The following is a 24,453-nucleotide window of genomic DNA, read 5'->3' on the forward strand; positions in this document are numbered from 1 at the left end:
ATATTACTGCTACTACTACTACTGATATTACTGCTACTACTACTACTGATATTACTGCTGCTACTGATATTACTGCTACTACTACTGATAATACTGCTGCTACTACTACTGATATTACTGCTGCCACTACTACTGATATTACTGCTGCTACTACTACTGATATTACTGCTACTACTACTACTGATATTACTGCTGCTACTACTACTGATATTACTGCTGCTACTGATATTACTGCTACTACTACTGATAATACTGCTGCTACTACTACTGATATTACTGCTGCTACTACTACTGATATTACTGCTGCTACTACTACTGATATTACTGCTACTACTACTACTGATATTACTGCTACTACTACTGATATTACTGCTGCTACTACTACTGATAATACTGCTGCTACTACTACTGATATTACTGCTGCTACTACTACTGATATTACTGCTACTACTACTGATAATACTGCTGCTACTACTACTGATAATACTGCTGCTACTACTACTGATATTACTGCTGCTACTACTACTGATATTACTGCTACTACTACTACTGATATTACTGCTACTACTACTGATATTACTGCTGCTACTACTACTGATATTACTGCTGCTACTACTACTGATATTACTGCTGCTACTACAACTGATATTACTGCTGCTACTGCTACTGATATTACTGCTACTACTACTGATATTACTGCTGCTACTACTACTGATATTACCGCTGCTACTACTACTGATACTACTATTACTGCTACTAATACTGATACTACTATTACTGCTACTACTACTGATATTACTGCTACTACTACTGATAATACTGCTACTACTACTACTGATATTACTGCTACTACTACTACTGATATTACTGCTACTACTACTACTGATATTACTGCTACTACTACTACTGATATTACTGCTACTACTACTGATAATACTGCTACTACTACTACTACTGATATTACTGCTACTACTACTACTGATATTACTGCTACTACTACTACTGATATTACTGCTGCTACTACTGATATTACTGCTGCTACTACTACTGATATTACTGCTGCTACTACTACTGATATTACTGCTGCTACTACTACTGATATTACTGCTACTACTACTACTGATATTACTGCTGCTACTGATATTACTGCTACTACTACTGATATTACTGCTACTACTACTGATATTACTGCTGCTACTACTGATATTACTGCTACTACTAATACTGATATTACTGCTAATACTACTACTGATAATACTGCTACTACTACTACTGATATTACTGCTACTACTACTACTGATATTACTGCTACTACTACTACTGATATTACTGCTACTACTACTGATATTACTGCTACTACTACTACTGATATTACTGCTGCTACTGATATTACTGCTACTACTACTGATAATACTGCTGCTACTACTACTGATATTACTGCTGCTACTGCTACTGATATTACTGCTACTACTACTACTGATATTACTGCTGCTACTACTACTGATATTACTGCTGCTACTGATATTACTGCTACTACTACTGATAATACTGCTGCTACTACTACTGATATTACTGCTGCTACTACTACTGATATTACTGCTGCTACTACTACTGATATTACTGCTGCTACTACTACTGATATTACTGCTACTACTACTACTGATATTACTGCTGCTACTACTACTGATAATACTGCTGCTACTACTACTGATATTACTGCTGCTACTACTACTGATATTACTGCTACTACTACTGATAATACTGCTGCTACTACTACTGATAATACTGCTGCTACTACTACTGATATTACTGCTGCTACTACTACTGATATTACTGCTACTACTACTACTGATATTACTGCTACTACTACTGATATTACTGCTGCTACTACTACTGATATTACTGCTGCTACTACTACTGATATTACTGCTGCTACTACTACTGATATTACTGCTGCTACTGCTACTGATATTACTGCTACTACTACTGATATTACTGCTGCTACTACTACTGATATTACCGCTGCTACTACTACTGATACTATTACTGCTACTAATACTGATACTACTATTACTGCTACTACTACTGATATTACTGCTGCTCCTACTAATGATATTACTATTACTGCTACTAATACTGATACTACTATTACTGCTACTACTACTGATACTACTATTACTGATACTACTACTGATACTACTATTACTGCTACTACTACTGATACTACTACTAATACTACTGATATTACTGCTACTGCTACTGATATTACTGCTGCTGCTACTACTACTACTGATATTACTGCTACTGATATTACTGCTGCTACTACTACTGATACTACTATTACTGCTACTACTGCTACTACTGATATTACTGCTACTACTACTGATATTACTGCTACTACTACTGATATTACTGCTGCTACTACTACTGATATTACTGCTGCTACTACTACTGATATTACTGCTGCTACTACTACTGATATTACTGCTGCTACTGCTACTGATATTACTGCTACTACTACTGATATTACTGCTGCTACTACTACTGATATTACCGCTGCTACTACTACTGATACTACTATTACTGCTACTAATACTGATACTACTATTACTGCTACTACTACTGATATTACTGCTGCTCCTACTAATGATATTACTATTACTGCTACTAATACTGATACTACTATTACTGCTACTACTACTGATACTACTATTACTGATACTACTACTGATACTACTATTACTGCTACTACTATTACTGCTACTACTACTGATACTACTATTACTAATACTACTGATATTACTGCTACTGCTACTGATATTACTGCTGCTGCTACTACTACTACTGATATTACTGCTACTGATATTACTGCTGCTACTACTACTGATACTACTATTACTGCTACTACTGCTACTACTGATATTACTGCTACTACTACTGATATTACTGCTGCTACTACTGATATTACTGCTGCTACTACTACTGCTACTACTACTGATATTACTGCTGCTACTACTACTGAAATTACTGCTGCTACTGCTACTACTATTACTGCTACTACTACTACTGATACTACTATTACTGCTACTACTACTACTGCTGATATTACTGCTGCTACTACGACTGATATTACTGCTGCTACTACTACTGATTACTGCTGCTACTACTACCGATTACTGCTGCTACTACTACTGATTACTGCTGCTACTACTGATATTACTGCTGCTACTACTGATATTACTGCTACTACTACTACTGATATTACTGCTACTACTACTGGTATTACTATGACTGCTACTGCTACTACTACTACTGATAATACTGCTGCTACTACTACTGATATTACTGCTGCTACTACTACTGATATTACTGCTACTACTACTACTGATATTACTGCTACTACTACTGGTATTACTATGACTGCTACTGCTACTACTGATAATACTGCTGCTACTACTACTGATATTACTGCTACTACTACTACTGATATTACTGCTGCTACTACTACTGATATTACTGCTACTACTACTACTGATATTACTGCTACTACTACTGATATTACTGCTGCTACTACTACTGATATTACTGCTGCTACTACTACTGATATTACTGCTACTACTACTACTGATATTACTGCTACTACTACTGATATTACTGCTGCTACTACTACTGATATTACTACTGCTGCTACTACTACTGCTGCTACTACTACTGATATTACTGCTGCTACTACTACTACTGCTGCTACTACTACTGATATTACCGCTGCTACTACTACTGATACTACTATTACTGCTACTAATACTGATACTACTATTACTGCTACTACTACTGATATTACTGCTGCTCCTACTAATGATATTACTATTACTGCTACTAATACTGATACTACTATTACTGCTACTACTACTGATACTACTATTACTGATACTACTACTGATACTACTATTACTGCTACTACTATTACTGCTACTACTACTGATACTACTATTACTAATACTACTGATATTACTGCTACTGCTACTGATATTACTGCTGCTGCTACTACTACTACTGATATTACTGCTACTGATATTACTGCTGCTACTACTACTGATACTACTATTACTGCTACTACTGCTACTACTGATATTACTGCTACTACTACTGATATTACTGCTGCTACTACTGATATTACTGCTGCTACTACTACTGCTACTACTACTGATATTACTGCTGCTACTACTACTGAAATTACTGCTGCTACTGCTACTACTATTACTGCTACTACTACTACTGATACTACTATTACTGCTACTACTACTACTGCTGATATTACTGCTGCTACTACGACTGATATTACTGCTGCTACTACTACTGATTACTGCTGCTACTACTACCGATTACTGCTGCTACTACTACTGATTACTGCTGCTACTACTGATATTACTGCTGCTACTACTGATATTACTGCTACTACTACTACTGATATTACTGCTACTACTACTGGTATTACTATGACTGCTACTGCTACTACTACTACTGATAATACTGCTGCTACTACTACTGATATTACTGCTGCTACTACTACTGATATTACTGCTACTACTACTACTGATATTACTGCTACTACTACTGGTATTACTATGACTGCTACTGCTACTACTGATAATACTGCTGCTACTACTACTGATATTACTGCTACTACTACTACTGATATTACTGCTGCTACTACTACTGATATTACTGCTACTACTACTACTGATATTACTGCTACTACTACTGATATTACTGCTGCTACTACTACTGATATTACTGCTGCTACTACTACTGATATTACTGCTACTACTACTACTGATATTACTGCTACTACTACTGATATTACTGCTACTACTACTACTGATATTACTGCTACTACTACTGATATTACTGCTACTACTACTACTGATATTACTGCTACTACTACTGATATTACTGCTACTACTACTACTGATATTACTGCTGCTACTACTACTGCTGCTACTGCTGCTACTGCCGCTGTACCTGCAGCTGCGGCAGCTGCAGCTGCTTCTTGAGCACCGAGCTGGTGGCTTGGCCATGCTCCTCCGCCATGGAGTAGAAGAAATCCTTCCACTTGACCAGCACCTCGGAGAACTGCATCTGATGAGAGGGAGAGAGGAAGGGTGGGTGGGTGAGTGGGTGGGTGGTTGGGTGAGTGGGTGGGTGGGTGGGTAGGTGGGTGGGTGGGTGAGTGGGTAGGTGAGTGGGTGGGTGGGTGAGTGGGTGGGTGGATGGGTGGGTGAGTGGGTGGGTGGGTGAGTGGGTGGGTGGATGGGTGAGTGGGTGGGTGGGTAGGTTAGTGGGTGAGTGGGTGGGTGAGTGGGTGGGTGGGTGAGTGGGTGGATGGGCGAGTGGATGGGTGAGTGGGTGGATGGGTGAGTGGGTGGATGGGTGGGCGAGTGGGTGGGTGGGTGGATGGGTGGGTGGGTGGGTGGATGAGTGGGTGGGTGGGTGAGTGGGTGGGTGGATGGGTGGGAGAGTGGGTGGGTGGATGGGTGGATGGGTGAGTGGGTGGGTGAGTGAGTGGCTGGATGAGTGAGTAGAGTGAGTGGGATTAATCCGCCATTTTGAATAAGCAATAGTCACAATATAAATATATATACATAGCCGGGGGGTAAAGCGCGTAGCCCCCCTCTTTGATCCCTTCGCTAAAGTCACTCGGGTAGGAAAAAAAAAACAAAATCTGTCGTCGCGTTTCGACCGTAAAGGCAAGCAGCCGCCATGAGGCGGGACAAGCGGGGGTACAGCCCCGCGAGACGATTGCCTAACGCGGGGCCTGAACCCCTGAACAAGGGGCCTGAGGCGCGTGCAGGTTCACGCCGTCTGGAAGTATCCAGCAGCATCCCAACTGCATCGCCGCTGAGCGCGCGCGCGCGTGTGGGGGTGGGGTGAAGTGGGGGTGGGGTGGGGGTGGGGTGGGAGTGGGGTGGGGTGGGGGTGGGGTGGGGGTGGGGGTGGAGTGGGGGTGGGGGTGGGTGGGGGTGGGGGTGGGTGGGGTGGGTGGGGTGAGGGTGGGGTGGGGTGGGTGGGGGTGGGAGTGGGGTGGGGGGTCTGAACAAAGCCTGAGGCACGCGTGCGTTGAGAGCGCCCTGCTGTGCGACGATGATCATGATGATGACGATGATGATGCTGCTGATGCTTGCCCCAAGGCATTAACAACAACCGCTTGTTCCTAGCTGGCACGTGATGCAAACACAATGCAGCGTAGGAGAACACACGGACTGTGGTTCTTGGGATCTGCGTTTGCAATTCCCAACTTTACTCCTGTCGATTCCAAACGCGTCGTTACAGAGTGCAGACTAAACGTGGCTTTAAAAGTTGTATAATCTCCTGTAGACGCCACTGGTTCTTCACATTCTGTAGATGCCACTGGTTCTTAACGTTCTGCAGACGTAGATGCCACTGGTTCTTCACGTTCTGTAGATGTAGATGCCACTGGTTCTTCACGTTCTGTAGATGTAGATGTCACTGGTTCTTCGCGTTGTGCAGATGTAGATGCCACTGGTTCTTCACGTTCTGTAGATGTAGACGCCACTGGTTCTTCACGTTCTGTAGACGCCACTGGTTCTTCACGTTCAGCAGATGTAGATGTCACTGGTTCTTCGCGTTGTGCAGATGTAGATGCCACTGGTTCTTCACGTTCTGTAGATGCCACTGGTTCTTCACGTTCTGTAGATGTAGATGCCACTGGTTCTTCACGTTCTGCTGATGTAGATGTCACTGGTTCTTCACGTTCTGTAGATGTAGATGCCACTGGTTCTTCACGTTCTGCAGATGTAGATGCCACTGGTTCTTCATGTTCTGTAGATGTAGATGCCACTGGTTGTTCACGTTCTACAGATGTAGATGCCACTGGTTCTTCACGTTCTGTAGACGCCACTGGTTCTTCACGTTCTACAGATGTAGACGCCACTGGTTCTTCACGTTCTGTAGATGTAGACGCCACTGGTTCTTCACGTTCTGTAAACGCCACTGGTTCTTCACCTTCTACAGATGTAGACGCCACCACCGCCATCTATTGCGCGGGGCAGCTGAACTTACGACTCTCGGTCTGAACGGGCTGCAAGTGACAGGTTTGTTCGTATCTCTTAAAGTTCGTAAGTCGACCGTCCGTACGTACAGGAGTAGCCCCTGTACAATATTTGTTTCTGGCGACACATGGGCCCATTGTTATCGTTCTCAACGCGAGTGGGCACCATCACCTGTCAAGAGTTTGAGAAATGGCGACTCTTAGCAAACTACAGAAGGGGGAGAGAGGTGGGGGAGAGATGGGGGAGGGAGAAGGGAGAGATTTACGCCACCTTTCCCATACAGTAAAGCCAGCCAGATTCTCAAGAGTGGGCGGCTGGGTGGGTAACCGGGTGGGTGAGTGGGGTGGGGTGTTTGGTGGGTTGAGTAGGCGGACGAGTGGGTGGGTAGGTGGGTAGGTAGGTGGACGAGTGGGTGGGTAGGTGGGTGGTTGAGTGGGTAGGTAGGTGGGTAGTTGAGTGGGTGGGTGGGTAGGTGGGTGGGTATGTGGGTGGTTGAGTGGGTGGGTAGGTAGGTGGACGAGTGGGTGGGTAGATGGATGGTTGAGTGGGTGGGTAGATGGGTGGTTGAATGGGTGGGTAGATGGGTGGTTGAATGGGTGGGTAGGTGGGTGGGTAGGTGGGTGGGTAGGTGGGTGGTTGAGTGGGTGGGTAGGTGGGTGGTTGAGTGGGTGGGTAGGTGAATTAGTAGGTGGATGGGTGAGTGGGTGGGTGGGTGAGTGGGGTGAGTGGGCAGATGGGTGGGTGTGAATGGGTAGATGGGTGGGTGGGTGCGAGTGGGTGGATGGGCGAGTGGGTGGGTAGGTGGGTGGTTGAATGGGTGGGTAGGTGGGTGGGTAGGTGGGTGGTTGAGTGGGTGGACGAGTGGGTGGGTAGATGGGTGGTTGAGTGGGTGGGTAGGTGGGTGGTTGAATGGGTGGGTAGATGGGTGGTTGAATGGGTGGGTAGGTAGGTGGGTGGGTAGGTGGGTGGTTGAGTGGGTGGGTAGGTGGGTGGTTGAGTGGGTGGGTAGGTGGGTGGGTGGGTGGGTAGGTGGGTGGGTGGGTAGGTGAATTAGTAGGTGGATGGGTGAGTGGGTGGGTGGGTGAGTGGGGTGAGTGGGCAGATGGGTGGGTGGCTGTGAATGGGTAGATGGGTGGGTGGGCGAGTGGGTGGGTAGATGGGTGGTTGAATGGGTGGGTAGGTGGGTAGGCGGGTGGGTAGGTGGGTGGTTGAGTGGGTGGGTGAGTGGGTGGGTAGGTGGGTGGTTGAGTGGATGGGTAGGTGGGTGGTTGAGTGGGTGGGTGGGTAGGTGGGTGGTTGAGTGGGTGGGTAGGTGGATGGTTGAGTGGGTGGGTAGGTGGGTGGTTGAGTAGGTGGGTGGTTGAGTGGGTGGGTAGGTGGGTGGTTGAGTGGATGGGTAGGTGGGTGGTTGAGTGGGTGGGTTGGTAGGTGAATTAGCAGGTGGATGGGTGAGTGAGTGGGTGGATGAGTGGGGTGAGTGGGCAGATGGGTGGGTGGCTGTGAATGGGTAGATGGGTGGGTGTGAGTGGGTGGAGTGGGTGGATGGGCGAGTGAGTGGGCAGATGGGTGGGTGGCTGTGAATGGGTAGATGGGTGGGTGGGTGTGAGTGGGTGGAGTGGGTGGATGAGCGAGTGGGTGGGTAGATGGGTGGTTGAATGGGTGGGTAGGTGGGTAGGTGGGTGGGTAGGTGGGTGGTTGAGTGGGTGGGTGAGTGGGTGGGTAGGTGGGTGGTTGAGTGGATGGGTAGGTGGGTGGTTGAGTGGGTGGGTGGGTAGGTGGGTGGTTGAGTGGGTGGGTAGGTGGATGGTTGAGTGGGTGGGTAGGTGGGTGGTTGAGTGGGTGGGTGGTTGAGTGGGTGGGTAGGTGGGTGGTTGAGTGGATGGGTAGGTGGGTGGTTGAGTGGGTGGGTGGGTAGGTGATTTAGCAGGTGGATGGGTGAGTGAGTGGGTGGATGAGTGGGGTGAGTGGGCAGATGGGTGGGTGTGAGTGGGTGGAGTGGGTGGATGGGCGAGTGAGTGGGCAGATGGGTGGGTGGCTGTGAATGGGTAGATGGGTGGGTGGGTGCGAGTGGGTAGAGTGGGTGGATGGGCGAGTGGGTGGGTAGATGGGCGAGTGGGTGACATGTTTGTGACTGTGGGAGTGAATGGGTAGATGGGTGGGTGGGTGCGAGTGGGTGGAGTGGGTGGATGGGCGAGTGGGTGGGTGGATGGGCGAGTGGGTAACATGTTTGTGACTGTGGGAGTGAGTGAATTAGCATAGCGGTTAACGCGTTGCCCTGTGATGTGAACCCGAGTCACCCCAGATCTATTCCTGCTCACGGCCAACACCAGTGACAGCGACAATCTGAACCGTTCCTGGGCCTCCCCTAGGTCATCTCGGCCTCAAATGAGTACGCGGGGTGATGTGTAAAAAAAACATTGCCACTAGGGAGACAAAAGCGGCCGGGCGTGTGTGAGTGTGTGAGTGTGTGTTTACGTGAGTGTGTGAGTGTGTATTTACGTGAGTGTGTGAGTGTGTGTTTACGTGAGTGTGTGAGTGTGTGTTTACGTGAGTGTGTGAGTGTGTGTTTACGTGAGTGTGTGAGTGTGTGTTTACGTGAGTGTGTGAGTGTGTGTGTGTTTACGTGAGTGTGTGTTTACGTGAGTGTGTGAGTGTGTGTTTACGTGAGTGTGTGAGTGTGTGTTTACGTGAGTGTGTGTGTGTGTGTTTACGTGAGTGTGTGAGTGTGTGTGTGTTTACGTGAGTGTGTGTTTACGTGAGTGTGTGAGTGTGTGTTTACGTGAGTGTGTGAGTGTGTGTTTACGTGAGTGTGTGAGTGTGTGTTTACGTGAGTGTGTGAGTGTGTGTTTACGTGAGTGTGTGTTTACGTGAGTGTGTGAGTGTGTGTTTACGTGAGTGTGTGAGTGTGTGTGTGTGTTTACGTGAGTGTGTGTTTACGTGAGTGTGTGAGTGTGTGTTTACGTGAGTGTGTGAGTGTGTGTGTGTGTTTACGTGAGTGTGTGTTTACGTGAGTGTGTGAGTGTGTGAGTGTGTGTTTACGTGAGTGTGTGTTTACGTGAGTGTGTTTACGTGAGTGTGTGTTTACGTGAGTGTGAGTGTGTTTACGTGAGTGTGTGTGTTTACGTGAGTGTGTGTGTTTACGTGAGTGTGTGAGTGTGTGTTTACGTGAGTGTGTGTTTACGTGAGTGTGTGTTTACGTGAGTGTGTGTGTGTGTGTTTACGTGAGTGAGTGTGTTTACGTGAGTGTGTGTGTTTACGTGAGTGTGTGAGTGTGTGTTTACGTGAGTGTGTGTTTACGTGAGTGTGTGTTTACGTGAGTGTGTGTGTGTGTGTTTACGTGAGTGAGTGTGTTTACGTGAGTGTGTGTGTTTACGTGAGTGTGTGAGTGTGTGTTTACGTGAGTGTGTGTTTACGTGAGTGTGTGTTTACGTGAGTGAGTGTGTTTACGTGAGTGTGTGTGTTTACGTGAGTGTGTGTGTTTACGTGAGTGTGTGAGTGTGTGTTTACGTGAGTGTGTGTGTTTACGTGAGTGTGTGAGTGTGTGTTTACGTGAGTGTGTGTGTTTACGTGAGTGTGTGTGAGTGTGTGTTTACGTGAGTGTGAGTTTACGTGAGTGTGTGAGTGTGTGTTTACGTGAGTGTGTGAGTGTGTGTTTACGTGAGTGTGTGTTTACGTGAGTGTGAGTGTGTGTATGTTTACGTGTGAGTATGTTTACGTAAATGAGCGAGTGTGTGTTTTACGTGTGTGTCAGTGTCAGTGTGTGTCAGTGTGTGTCAGTGTGTGTGTGTACGTGTGTGTGTGTCAGTGTGTGTGTGTCAGTGTGTGTGTCAGTGTGTGTGGCAGTGTGTCAGTGTGTGTGTGTCAGTGTGTGTGTGTCAGTGTGTGTGTGTCAGTGTGTGTGTGTCAGTGTGTGTGTCAGTGTGTGTGGCAGTGTGTCAGTGTCAGTGTGTGTGTCAGTGTGTGTGTGTCAGTGTGTGTGTGTCAGTGTGTGTGTCAGTGTGTGTGTGTCAGTGTGTGTGTCAGTGTGTGTGTCAGTGTGTGTGTGGCAGTGTGTCAGTGCCCTCCAACAACAACAACGGAGGGCGGAGGAGCGACGCTCAGAGCAACGAGCGGAGCGCCGGGTGGCTAAAGCACAGCAGGTTGGCACAGTAGGGGGCACAGGTGGTGCACCAGCCAGTCATCTTAGTCAGTCGACCCGTGGCACCTGCTGGGTCTGCCCCGTGACCTCCTGCCAGCGGGCGTTCGACACTTCACGTGGCCTCAGGGTGCACATAGCCTGGCACAAGCGTCGTGGTGACGTCACCGCCACTTAGTGGCGAATGGCGGTTGTTGTTGTTGCGTGTGTGTCTGTGTGTGTGTGCGTGTGTGTGTCTGTGTGTGTGCGTGTGTGTCTGTGTGTGTCTGTGTGTGTGTATGCGTGTCTGTGTGTGTGTTAGTACGTGTGCCCCCCTTTGGCCGATTGGCCCAATTGAAGGGCGTTTGCCACGGGCGTTAATTTCTGTGCTGACGAGCGGTGGGGTGGGTGGGTGGGTGAATGACTCAGACCGAGAAGTGAAAATAGACACACGCGGATAGACACTCCCACACACACAGACAAAGCTCCCCCAGGTAGCCTCTAGCAGGGCTGGAGGGGCAAGTCCTGCTAGTAGCGAGTAGCAGTACCTATGATGCATACACAAAGATCCCCAAGGTAGCCTCTAGCAGGGCTGTAGGGGCAAGTGCTGTTAGTAGTAGCGAGTAGCAGCAGATGTGATACACACACAGAGACAAAGCTCCCCCAGGTAGCCTCTAACAGGGCTGTAGGGGCAAGTGCTGCTAGTAGCGAGTAGCAGCAGCAGTGTCTATGTACTACACACACCACACACAGACAAAGCTCCCCCAGGTAGCCTCTAGCAGGGCTGTAGGGGCAAGTGCTGTTAGTAGTAGCGAGTAGCAGCAGCAGTGTCTATGTACTACACACACCACACACAGACAAAGCTCCCCCAGGTAGCCTCTAGCAGGGCTGTAGGGGCAAGTGCTGTTAGTAGTAGCGAGTAGCAGCAGCGTCTATGAAGGCTACCGGCACTGCGGCTACACACACACAGAGGGGTCAGGTGACCAGCAGCACCACCACCACCACGCCCGGCCGCCTTTGTCTCTCCCCCAGGATGGTGATGTTTACTACACCACCACACCAGGTACTAATTTGAGGCCGAGTCGACCTAGGGGAGGTGCTGGTGGCCGTGACATCACTAACCTCTGCACCACCGCTCACCACGCACAACATGAAAACAGTTACGTAACCGGCGCTTGTGCCAGGCTAGGTGCACGTTGAGGCCACGCGCGGTGTCACATTCTCTCTGCTGGCAGGAGGTCACGGGACAGACCGAGATGGTGATGGTGTCGCTGATGATGATGGTGCTGCTGATGATGGTGGTGGTGCTGATGATGGTGGTGGTGCTGATGATGGTGGTGGTGATGATGGTGGTGGTGATGATGGTGATGGTGGTGCTGATGATGGCGGTGCTGCTGATGATGGTGTCGCTGATCATGATGATGGTAGTGCTGATGATGGCGGTGCTGCTGATGATGGTAGTGCTGATGATGGTGGTGGTGATGATGGTGATGGTGCTGATGATGATGGTGGTGCTGCTGATGATGATGATGGTGGTGGTGCTGCTGCTGCTGGTGGTGCTGATGATGCTGATGATGGTGCTGATGATGATGATGGTGCTGCTGATGATGGTGGTGGTGCTGATGATGGTGGTGCTGATGATGGTGGTGGTGATGATGGTGGTGGTGGTGCTGATGATGGTGGTGGTGATGATGGTGGTGGTGATGATGGTGATGGTGGTGCTGATGATGGCGGTGCTGCTGATGATGGTAGTGCTGATGATGGTGGTGGTGATGATGGTGATGGTGCTGATGATGATGGTGGTGCTGCTGATGATGGTGGTGGTGCTGCTGCTGCTGGTGGTGCTGATGATGCTGATGATGGTGCTGATGATGATGATGGTGCTGATGATGATGATGGTGCTGATGATGATGATGGTGCTGCTGCTGATGATGCTGCTGATGGTTGAGTAGTGGAGGAGGCTGCTGCTGTAGGAGCTCACCAGGAACTGAGGGCGTCCCAGAGCCGTCAATTTGATGGCAGCAAAACCATCACCAGACGAATCAGCTGCAACATCAACGACATCAACAACAACATCATCATCATCAAAACCATCACCAGACGAATCAGCTGCAACATCAACACCACCACCATCATCATCACCAACATCATCATCATCATCAACACCATCATCACCATCAACATCATCAACACCATCACCATCATCACCAGACGAATCAGCTGCAACATCAACACCACCATCAGCATCATCATCAACATCAACAACAACATCATCACCATCAACATCATCAACACCATCACCATCATCACCAGACGAATCAGCTGCAACATCAACACCAGCATCATCATCAACAACAACATCATCATCATCAAAACCATCACCAGACGAATCAGCTGCAACATCAACACCAGCATCATCATCATCAACAACAACATCATCATCATCAAAACCATCACCAGACGAATCAGCTGCAACATCAACACCAGCATCATCATCATCATCACCATCATCATCATCAAAACCATCACCAGACGCATCAGCTGCAACATCAACACCATCATCTTCAACAACATCATCACCATCACCAGCATCATCAACATCAACATCACCACCATCACCAGTCACGTCAGCTGCAACATCAACAACATCAACAACATCATCACCATCACCAGCATCATCAACATCACCACCATCACCAGTCACGTCAGCTGCAACATCAACAACATCAACAACATCATCACCATCACCAGCATCATCAACATCAACATCACCACCATCACCAGTCACGTCAGCTGCAACATCAACAACATCAACAACATCATCACCATCACCAGCATCATCAACATCAACATCACCATCACCACCAGACGCGTCAGCTGCAACATCAACACCATCAACATCATCATCACCAGCATCATCATCATCACCATCATCACCAGACGCATCAGCTGCAACATCAACAACATCATCATCATCACCAGTCGAGTCAGCTGCAACATCAACACCATCATCATCACCAGCATCATCATCAACATCACCATCATCATCATCATCAACATCATCATCACCATCACCACCATCAACATCATCACCAGTCGCATCAGCTGCAACACCATCAACATCATCATCATCACCAGCATCATCATCATCATCATCACCACCATCACCAGACGCGTCAGCTGCAACATCATCAACATCAACATCACCACCATCATCATCAACATCAACACCATCAACATCACCACCATCATCAACATCAGCATAATCAACATCACCAACATCATCATCACCACCATCACCACCAACAACATCACCACCACCATCACCAACATCACCACCATCAACATCATCATCACCATCACCACCACCAACAACATCACCACCACCATCACCACCATCACCACCATCAACATCACCACCATCAACATCACCAACATCAACATCACCAACATCACCACCATCGCCACCATCAACACCATCACCAACATCAACACCATCAACATCACCACCACCATCACCACCATCAATACCATCAACACCACCAACACCAAAAACAACACCACCATCAACATCATCACCACCGTCACCATCATCATCATCAACACCAACACCACCATCATCATCATCATCATCACCACAATCAACACCACCACCATCATCACCACCATCAACACCACCACCATCATCACCACCACCACCATCACCACCACCATCAACATCAGCCTGGCTCAAGTGCTGTAATGACGTCAAGGCCACTTAGCGGTGAACGGCGGCGACGGTTGTTGTTGATGTCGATGATGGTCACGGTGGCAATGATGGTGGCCGTGGTGGTGATAATCGTGATGGTGACGATGGTGGTGGTGATGGTGGTAGTGGTAGTGATGGTTGTGATGATGATGGTCGTGGTGATGGTGTTGGTGGTGATGATGATCGCGATGGTGGTGGTCGCGATGATGATGATCGCGATGGTGGTGGTCATGATGATGATGATCGCAATGGTGGTGGTCATGATGATGATGATCGCAATGGTGGTGGTCATGATGATGATGATCGCAATGGTGGTGGTCATGATGATGATGATCGCAATGGTGGTGGTCATGATGATGATGATCGCAATGGTGGTGGTGATGATGATTGCGATGGTGGTGGTGATGGTGGTGATGATGATCGTGATGGTGGTGGTGATGATCGTGATGGTGATGATCGTGATGATGATCGTGATCGTGATGGTGATGATGATCGTGATAGTGATGATGATCGTGATGGTGATGAGGATCGTGTTCGTGATGGTGATGGTGGTGTTGGTGATGATGGTGGTGGTGTTGGTGATGATGGTGGTGGTGTTGGTGATGATGGTGATGATGGTGGTGGTGGTGATGCTCGTGGTGGTGGTGATGATGATCGTGATGGTGGTGATGATCGTGATGGTGATGATGATCGTGATGGTGGCAGTGATGATGATGATCGTGATGGTGATGATCGTGATGGTGGTGGTGATGATGATGGTGATGATCGTGATGATGGTGATGATCGTGATGGTGGCGATGATGATCGTGATGGTGGTGGTGATCGTGATGGTGGTGATGATGATCGTGATGGTGGTGGTGATGATGATCGTGATGATGATCGTGATGGTGATGATCGTGATGATGATCGTGATGGTGGTGATGATAATGATCGTGATGGCGGTGATGATGATAATGATCGTGATGGCGGTGATGATGATGATCGTGATGGTGATGATGATGATCGTGATGGTGATGATGATGATCGTGATGGTGGTGGTGATGATCGTGATGGTGGTGGTGATGATGATGATCGTGATGGTGGTGGTGATGATGATGATCGTGATCGTGGTGATGATCGTGATGGTGGTGGTGATGATGATGATCGTGATCGTGGTGATGATCGTGATGGTGGTGGTGATGATGATCGTGATGGTGATCGTGACGATGATGATGGTGTCGGCGAGTGGCTGACCTGCCGCCTCAATGCTCTTGAGGAAGGTGTCCACGTGCTGGTCACAGCGATGTTCGTCCTGGTAGATGTAGGTGCGGGCGCTCACCACCAGCTCACGGCGGTCTCCAAACTCGCGGTGAGCGACAAAGCGCGGCGAGCGGAGAGACGCTGGGACGCAGCCACGGACGTACAAGTCAACAACATCACCACCAACACCACCACCACCACCATCACCACCACCACCACCATCACCACCACCACCATCACCACCATCACCATCACCACCATCACCACCACCGCTCCTCACCACCAACACCACCACCACCAACACCACCACCACCAACACCACCAACACCATCACCATCACCACCACCACCATCACCACCAACACCACCACCACCACCATCACCAACACCATCACCGCTCCTCACCACCAACACCACCACCACCACCACCATCACCGCTCCTCACCACCAACACCACCACCACCACCATCACCACCACCATCACCACCACCACCACCATCACCGCTCCTCACCACCACCATCACCACCACCATCACCGCTCCTCACCACCAACACCACCACCACCACCATCACCACCACCATCACCACCATCACCACCACCACCACCATCACCGCTCCTCACCACCACCATCACCACCACCACCACCATCACCGCTCCTCACCACCAACACCACCACCATCACCACCATCATCACCACCATCACCACCACCACCACCACCACCATCACCGCTCCTCACCACCAACACCACCACCAACACCATCACCACCACCACCATCACCGCTCCTCACCACCAACACCACCACCACCACCACCACCACCATCACCACCACCATCACCACCACCATCACCACCACCATCACCACCATCAACATCACCATCACCACCACCACCATCAACACCACCCCACCCGGGGTACAGCTACCACCACCACCAGCAGCAGCAGCAGCAGCATTATTATCATCACCACTAATCACCACCACCATCACTGTCACCACCATCACTAATCACCACTAATCACCGCCACTATCACCACCACCATCAGTCACCAGCATCACTATCACCACCATCACCACCACCATCGCCACCACCACTAATCACCACCACCATCACCACCACCATCAGTCACCAGCATCACTATCACCACCATCACCACCACCATCGCCACCACCACTAATCACCACCACCATCGCCACCACCACCGCCACCACCACCACCACCACCATCACTGCCAGCACTATCACCATCACCACCCCACCCACCACCCCACCCACCACCCCACCCACCACCCCACCCACCACCCCACCCACCACCCCACCCACCACCCCACCCACCACCCACCCCACCCACCACCCCACCCCACCCACCACCCCACCCACGTTACCTGTGCGTTCTGTCTCAGCCTGCGATGAACAAGAGCTGTGGGTGAGTGACACAGGGGGGGAGGGGGTGGACAGAGAGAGGGGGGGTGGACACGGGGTGGGGAGGGTGGACACATGGGAGGGGGGGTGGACAGAGAGGGGGGTGGACACGGGGTGGGGAGGGTGGACACAGGGGAGGGGGGGGGTGGACAGAGAGGGGGGGTGGACACGGGGTGGGGGAGAGGCGTAGGGGTGGCGAGTGAGTGAGTGAATCGTCGCATTAGGAAGCAGAATGAACACCACCCCCGCACAACCAATCATCCCCAGGGTTGACCCGGGGGAGATAAAGGTGGCAGGGCGTGGTGGTGCTGGTAGCCACCCACACTCTCTCTGTGTGTGTGTGTGCCACAGTGCCGGTAGCCTTCACAGGTGCTGCTGCTACTCGCTACTAACAGCAGCACTTGCCCCTACAGTCTGTTACAGGCTGTGTCCGTGGTATAGATTGTGTGTGATTGGCACAGGCTGTGTATGTGTGTGTACAGTGAGGGAAATAAGTATTTTATCCCCTGCTGATTTTGTACGTTTGCCCACTGACAAAGAAGTGATCAGTCTATAATTTTAATGGTAGGTTTATTTGAACAGTGAGAGACAGAATAACAACAAAACTCCAGAAAAACGCGCGTCAAAACATGTTATCAATTGATTTGCATTTTAATGAGGGAAATAAGTATTTGACCCATCTTGGTGGCAAAACCCTTGTTGGCAATCACAGAGGTCAAACGTTTCTTGTAGTTGGCCACCAGGTTTGCACACATCTCAGGAGGGATTTTGTCCCACTCCTCTTTGCAGATCTTCTCCAAGTCATTAAGGTTTCGAGGCTGACGTTTGGCAACTCGAACCTTCAGCTCCCTCCACAGATTTCCTACGGGATTAAGGTACTGGAGACTGGCTAGGCCACTCCAGGACCTTAATGTGCTTCTTCTTGAGCCACTCCTTGGTTGCCTTGGCCGTGTGTTTTGAGTCATTGTCATGCTGGAATACCCATCCACGACCAATTTTCAATGCCCTGGCTGAGGGAAGGAGGTTCTCACCCAAGATTTGACGGTACATGGCCCCGTCCATCGTCCCTTTGATGCGGTGAAGTTGTCGTGTCCCCTTAGCAGAAAAACACCCCCAAAGCATAATGTTTCCACCTCCATGTTTGACGGTGGGGATGGTGTTCTTGGGGTCATAGGCAGCATTCCTCCTCCTCCAAACACGGCGAATTGAGTTGATGCCAAAGAGCTCCATTTTGGTCTCATACACGTTATGTATGCCGATGATCTGGTAATTGCCGCTCATTCAGAGGAGGAGTTGGAGACGCTGCTGCTGAGACTGGAGCGTGCCACTAAGAGGTGGGGCCTTACCATCAGCCCCACCAAAACTAAGCACCTGCCTGGGTATTTTGTACCATCGGACACTCCACCCCCACAACTCCCAATTTATGATAGGCCAGTTGTGGAGAGAGTGGAGAGTTTCCCATACCTGGGCAGTGTGCTCATGACCGGCTCCAGTTTAACAGCAGAGGTCTCACTCCGAATCAGTCGAGCGGCAATATCTTTTCATCGGTTGCGTAACGCTGTGTGGAAGCTACCTGGTCTGTCGCTCCACACTAAGCTTCAGGTCTTCTCGGCCACGATCATTCCCTCCCTTCTCTACGCTTGCGAAACGTGGACCCCCCCTAATGGAGCATCTTCGCCGGTTAGAAACATTTAGGCTGGCCTGCCTACGATCCATCCTGGGTTTAACCTGCAGGCTGGATTGTGTGAGGAGCTCACAAATCCTTGAAAGATCTGGACAAAGTTGCATCGGCGAGCTCCTCCGGCGGGCAAGGCTGCGATGGCTGGGTCATGTAGCCCGCATGCCCAGCCACCGCATGCCGAAACAGCTTTTGTTCAGCCGGATTGAGGGCACTAAACGGGCGCGGCACGAGCTAGAGAAGAGATGGAGTGATGTGGTACAGGAGGACGTGGAGCTGAGTGGACTTGCCGATGACCGCTACCAGCGGTGTCAAGATCGGCCTCTGTGGAGGAGGCTCGTGAAGGACGCTGCTGGGCAGTTGGAGGCAGTCGCCCTCCAACAACAACGGAGGGCGGAGGAGTGACGCCCACAACAACGAGCGGAGCGCCGGGTGGCTAAAGCACAGCAAGTTGGCACAGTAGGGGGCACAGGTGGTGCATCAGCCAGTCATCTCAGTCAGTCGACCCGTGGCACCTGCTGGGTCTGCCCCGTGACCTCCTGCCAGCGGGCGTTCGACACTTCACGTGGCGGCCTCAAGGTGCACCTAGCCTGGCGCAGGCGACGTCGTGGTGACGTCACCGCCACTCGGTGGCGGTTGATGTTGTTGTTGTTGTTGTTGGGAGCGGTGGCGCCGCGATTAGCGAACAGCGGCGGCGAACCCGGCGAGAGGCCAGGGTTCGATTCCCGCTCACAGCCACCAACACCGGCAATGAGGGCCGTCTGAACCGCTCCTTGGCCTCCCCCAGGTAGACTCGGGCTTCGAATGAGTAGCCGGTGTAGCGGTGTGTAGTAGCAGCAGTACAAAACATCGCCACTCGGGGGAGACAAAGGCGGCCGGGCGTGGTGGTGGTGGTGGTGCTGGCCACCCACCCACCCACCCACTCACCAACCCATCCACTCACCCATCCAATTCTTCACCCGCCAACCCGCCCGCCCGCCCGCCAACCCGCCCGCCCGCCCGCCAACCCGCCCGCCCGCCCGCCAACCCGCCCGCCCGCCCGCCAACCCGCCCGCCCGCCCGCCCGCCCGCCAACCCGCCCGCCCGCCAGCCCGCCCGCCCGCCAGCCCGCCCGCCCGCCAGCCCGCCCGCCCGCCAGCCCGCCCGCCCGCCAGCCCGCCCGCCCGCCAGCCCGCCCGCCCGCCCGCCAGCCCGCCCGCCCGCCCGCCCGCCCGCCCACCCACTCACCCGCCCACCCACCCGCCCACCCACTCACCCACCCACCCGCTCACTCACCCACCCACCCACTCACCAACCAGGGACGTGGGGTCAAGGGGGGGCAGAGGGTCACCTGTCATCCTACAATGAAAACAGCTGTTGCGAAAAGTAAAAAAATAAATAATAATCAAATAAAATCAATATTAATATTTTTTTCCACCGATCTGTGTTATAAATGACATTTCTGTACGATTCCAATCATTTTTTTACTACACGCTTTTATTTAACTCGCTCTGTCCGTTGTTGTTGTTGGTGTAGCGGTGTAAACATCGCCACTCGGGGGAGACAAAGGCGGCCGGGCGTGGTGGTGGTGGTGCTGGCCACCACCAACCCACCCTCTCTCTCTCTGTGTGTGTGTGTAGCCACAGTGCCGGTAGCCTTCATTGACAATCCAGCGGACTCGCCACCGACAGAAACCTGTCCCAAGCGTCTGCCAAGGCTGTACCGGGTGGGGTGTGGTGGTGGTGGTGGTGATCTTTTGTCTGCACGGCTCTCGCTGCTGTCGCTTGCGTGCATAGAGAGAAGCTCCCCCCCCCTACCCATTGGAACAGAGCGAACAAGTTTCCCTACCTGCTGTGCATTGTGCTTATTGTGAGCGGGTGTAAGGCAGCAGAAGGGTCTGGCTCCTCACTCACTCCTCGCTCACTCTCGCACGTGCCGAGTTATCCTTTAATGGGCTCGCGCAAACGCTACGCGGAAGCTTCGGTTATTTTGTTCGAGCTGCTATTTTTTTGTTGTTGTTGTTCTGTTACCCAGTGGACGTCAAAGCCAAGCCCGACGGACTGCTGCTGCTGTTGCTGCTGCTGTGAAGCTGCTTATTCAGAAGCTCGCTGGCCACCACAGACGATATAGCAGTTCGACCGGACGGCTTCTTCACGTGGTGGGAATTATCACAGCCGCACAGATCCCCCACGGGCTGTAACAACTCAAACGCAACTATTATCACACGTAATTCTTGGTTCAATGAAATTATAAAAATATATATTTTTGTGATTTTTTTTGATAAAATAATAAGATATTTTTAAATATTTTTATTATTTTAATCAAATATATTTTTATTTTAATAAAATGTATTTTTATTATTTTAATAAAATTATAAAAAATATATTTTTATTATTTTATTGTTTCCCTTCTACGTGGTGGTGACTTTACCGAAAAAACCAAGAATATTAATTCTATTGTTTTATATTTTTCTTATTTTATTGTTTTATATTTGTATTATTTTATTGTTTCCCTTCTACGTGGTGGTGACTTTACCGAAAGAACCAAGAATAATAATTTTATTGTTTTATATTTTTATTATTTTATTGTTTCCCTTCTACGTGGTGACTTTACCGATAGAACCAAGAATAATAATTTTATCGTTTTACAATAATTGTATTGTTTTATATTTTTATTATTTTATTGTTTCCCTTCTACGTGGCGGTGACTTTACCAAAAGAACCAAGAATAATAATTTTATTGTTTTATATTTTTATTATTTTATTGTTTCCCTTCTACGTGGTGGTGACTTTACCAAAAGAACCAAGAATAATAATTTTATTGTTTTATATTTTTATTATTTTATTGTTTCCCTTCTACGCGGTGGTGACTTTACCGAAAGAACCAAGATTATGAATCCCTGCAGTCACGAAAGCTTTAAATCAAAAATTTATTTTTACACGCTTTCATTTAAATCACTGTCTGTTGTTGTTGTTGATGTATCCTCAAATCTCGTAACTCAATTTCAACACACTTCCCAATGCGGTATCGACTGAAAACTCGGTACGCTTATGTCACGCTGATGACAATAACTACTACATTCTATTAGCCCACTTCCCAATGCGGTATCGACTGAAAACTCGGTACGCTTATGTCACGCCGATGACAATAACTACTACATTCTATCATTAAAAATACATATTTTTAAAACGTTCATTATTTTACACGTTACGTTTGGGCTCGGCTTGGGCCCTAATCGTCCACGCGCAAGTGACGCTGGCTGTAATTGACCACGGTCGACCCCCTTACGCTGTGTGGCCAAGCCTCGGGGCCCACTGATTTGGAAGTCGTGGAGTTATTCCATTAACAGCACGGTACATTTCCTGAAAGCGTGTTTTAAATTACTTTTTTAAAACCATTACTTATTATGTTAGCACCAAGGTGGTGTCAGGAGCCCAACGAACTGCTGCTGAGGCTTTTTCAGAAGCTACCTGGCCCACCGCAGATCGATGAGAGAGAGAGAGACGCAGACTCCAAATTATACAGCAGCAGCAGCAGCAGAAGGCATGGTCAGGGTCACGGGATCGAACCCACGACCTCCTGTATACCAGGCGAGGTAGTCAACATCTCCTAGCCACCGTGATGATGATGATGATGAGAGAGAGAGACGCGCAGACTCCAAATTATACAGCAGCAGCAGAAGGCGTCGTCAGGGTCGGGATTGAACCCACGATCTCCTGTATACCAGGCGAGGTAGTCAACATCTCTTGGTTACCAAATATACAGCAGCAGTAGCAGGCATGGTCAGGGTCACGGGATCGAACCCACGACCTCCTGCGTACCGGGCGAGGTAGTCAACATCTCTTAGTTACCAAATATACAGCGGCAGGCATCAGGGTTGGCATCGAACCCACGACCTCCTGCGTACCGGGCGAGGTAGTCAACATCTCTTGGTTACCAAATATACAGCAGCAGACATCGTCAGGGTCGGTATTGAACCCACGACCTCCTGCGTACCGGGCGAGGTAGTCAACATCTCCTAGCCACCGTGAAGGGTTCACAGTCAATGCCCTCCCTTCACCTACGCTTGGACGCGCGCCCGCCCCTCCTCTCTCTCTAATGGAATGAGCGCGCAGCGCTGGTCATGAACATTCAGGCTGGCCCTGCCAGCGATGAATTTCTGGGTTTGACCTGCAGGCTGGAGCTCAAGAGTGAGGCGCTCACAAACCCTTCAGGTATCTGCGCTGTAACACATTCCTATCGGCGAGCGTCTCCGGCGGGTGACGCCGCGTTGGCTGAGTCACGGGGCTTGCCGTGCATGACCACGGCTCGCCCCAAGCAGCTTCTGATTGGCCGGAGAGAGTGGGGGGGGGATAAACGGGCGCAGCACGGGCTGGAAAAGAGGTGGAGTGGGTGGGTGAGTGAGTCGGTGGGTGGGTGAGTGGGTGAGTGGGTGGGTGAGTGAGTGGGTGGGTGGGTGAGTGGGTGAGTGAGTGAGTGGGTGGGTGAGTGGGTGGGTGGGTGAGTGGGTGAGTGAGTGAGTGGGTGGGTGAGTGGGTGGGTGGGTGGGTGAGTGAGTGGGTGGGTGGGTGAGTGAGTGGGTGGGTGAGTGAGTGAGTGGGTGGGTGGGTGAGTGAGTGGGTGGATGGGTGAGTGGGTGGGTGGATGGGTGAGTGGGTGGGTGGATGGGTGGGTGAGTGGGTGGGTGGGTGAGTGGGTGGGTGAGTTGGTGGGCGAGTGAGTGGGTGGGTGGGTGAGTGGGTGAGTGAGTGGGTAGGTGGGTGAGTGAGTGGGTGAGTGAGTGGGTGAGTGAGTGGGTGAGTGAGTGAGTGGGTGGGTGGGTGAGTGGGTGGGTGGATGAGTGGGTGGGTGAGTTGGTGGGTGGGTGGGTGAGTTGGTGGGTGGGTGGGTGGGTGGGAGGGTGAGTTGGTGAGTGGGTGGGTGGGTGAGTGGGTGAGTGGGTGGGTGAGTGGGTGGGTGAGTGGGTGAGTGGGTGGGTGGGTGGGTGAGTGAGTGAGTGGGTGGGTGAGTGAGTGGGTGGGTGGGTGAGTAGATGGGTGTCTCTCCCCCAACCCAGTGTCTCACCCCAACAACCCACGTGTCCCACCCCAACAACCCACGTGTCTCACCCCAACAACCCACGTGTCTCACCCCAACAACCCACGTGTCTCACCCCAACAACCCACGTGTCTCTCCCCCCAACAACCCACGTGTCTCTCCCCCCAAC

General features: G+C 50.1%; 1 protein-coding gene across 7 annotated transcripts in view; it reads right to left on the bottom strand.

Annotated features, from left to right (window-relative positions):
- The window catches only part of LOC142922591 (proline dehydrogenase 1, mitochondrial-like), a 91,805-nt gene that overhangs the window by 45,036 nt on the left and 22,316 nt on the right, over positions 1-24,453 (bottom strand). For all 7 annotated transcript variants that reach the window (XM_076063404.1, XM_076063402.1, XM_076063403.1 and 4 more), the window contains 4 exons: positions 17,554-17,588; positions 16,166-16,312; positions 13,166-13,230; positions 5,023-5,139 (listed from right to left, as the gene is read on the bottom strand). In XM_076063404.1, the coding sequence (XP_075919519.1) occupies positions 5,023-5,139; positions 13,166-13,230; positions 16,166-16,312; positions 17,554-17,588 (364 nt within the window). The remainder of the gene's footprint in view (positions 1-5,022; positions 5,140-13,165; positions 13,231-16,165; positions 16,313-17,553; positions 17,589-24,453) is intronic.

The sequence above is a fragment of the Petromyzon marinus genome, unplaced genomic scaffold, assembly GCF_048934315.1.
Source record: "Petromyzon marinus isolate PM22_M1 ecotype Great Lakes invasive population unplaced genomic scaffold, UKy_Petmar_22M1.pri1.0 PM_Scaffold_112, whole genome shotgun sequence".
In the NCBI taxonomy this organism is placed as follows: Eukaryota; Metazoa; Chordata; class Hyperoartia; order Petromyzontiformes; family Petromyzontidae; genus Petromyzon; species Petromyzon marinus.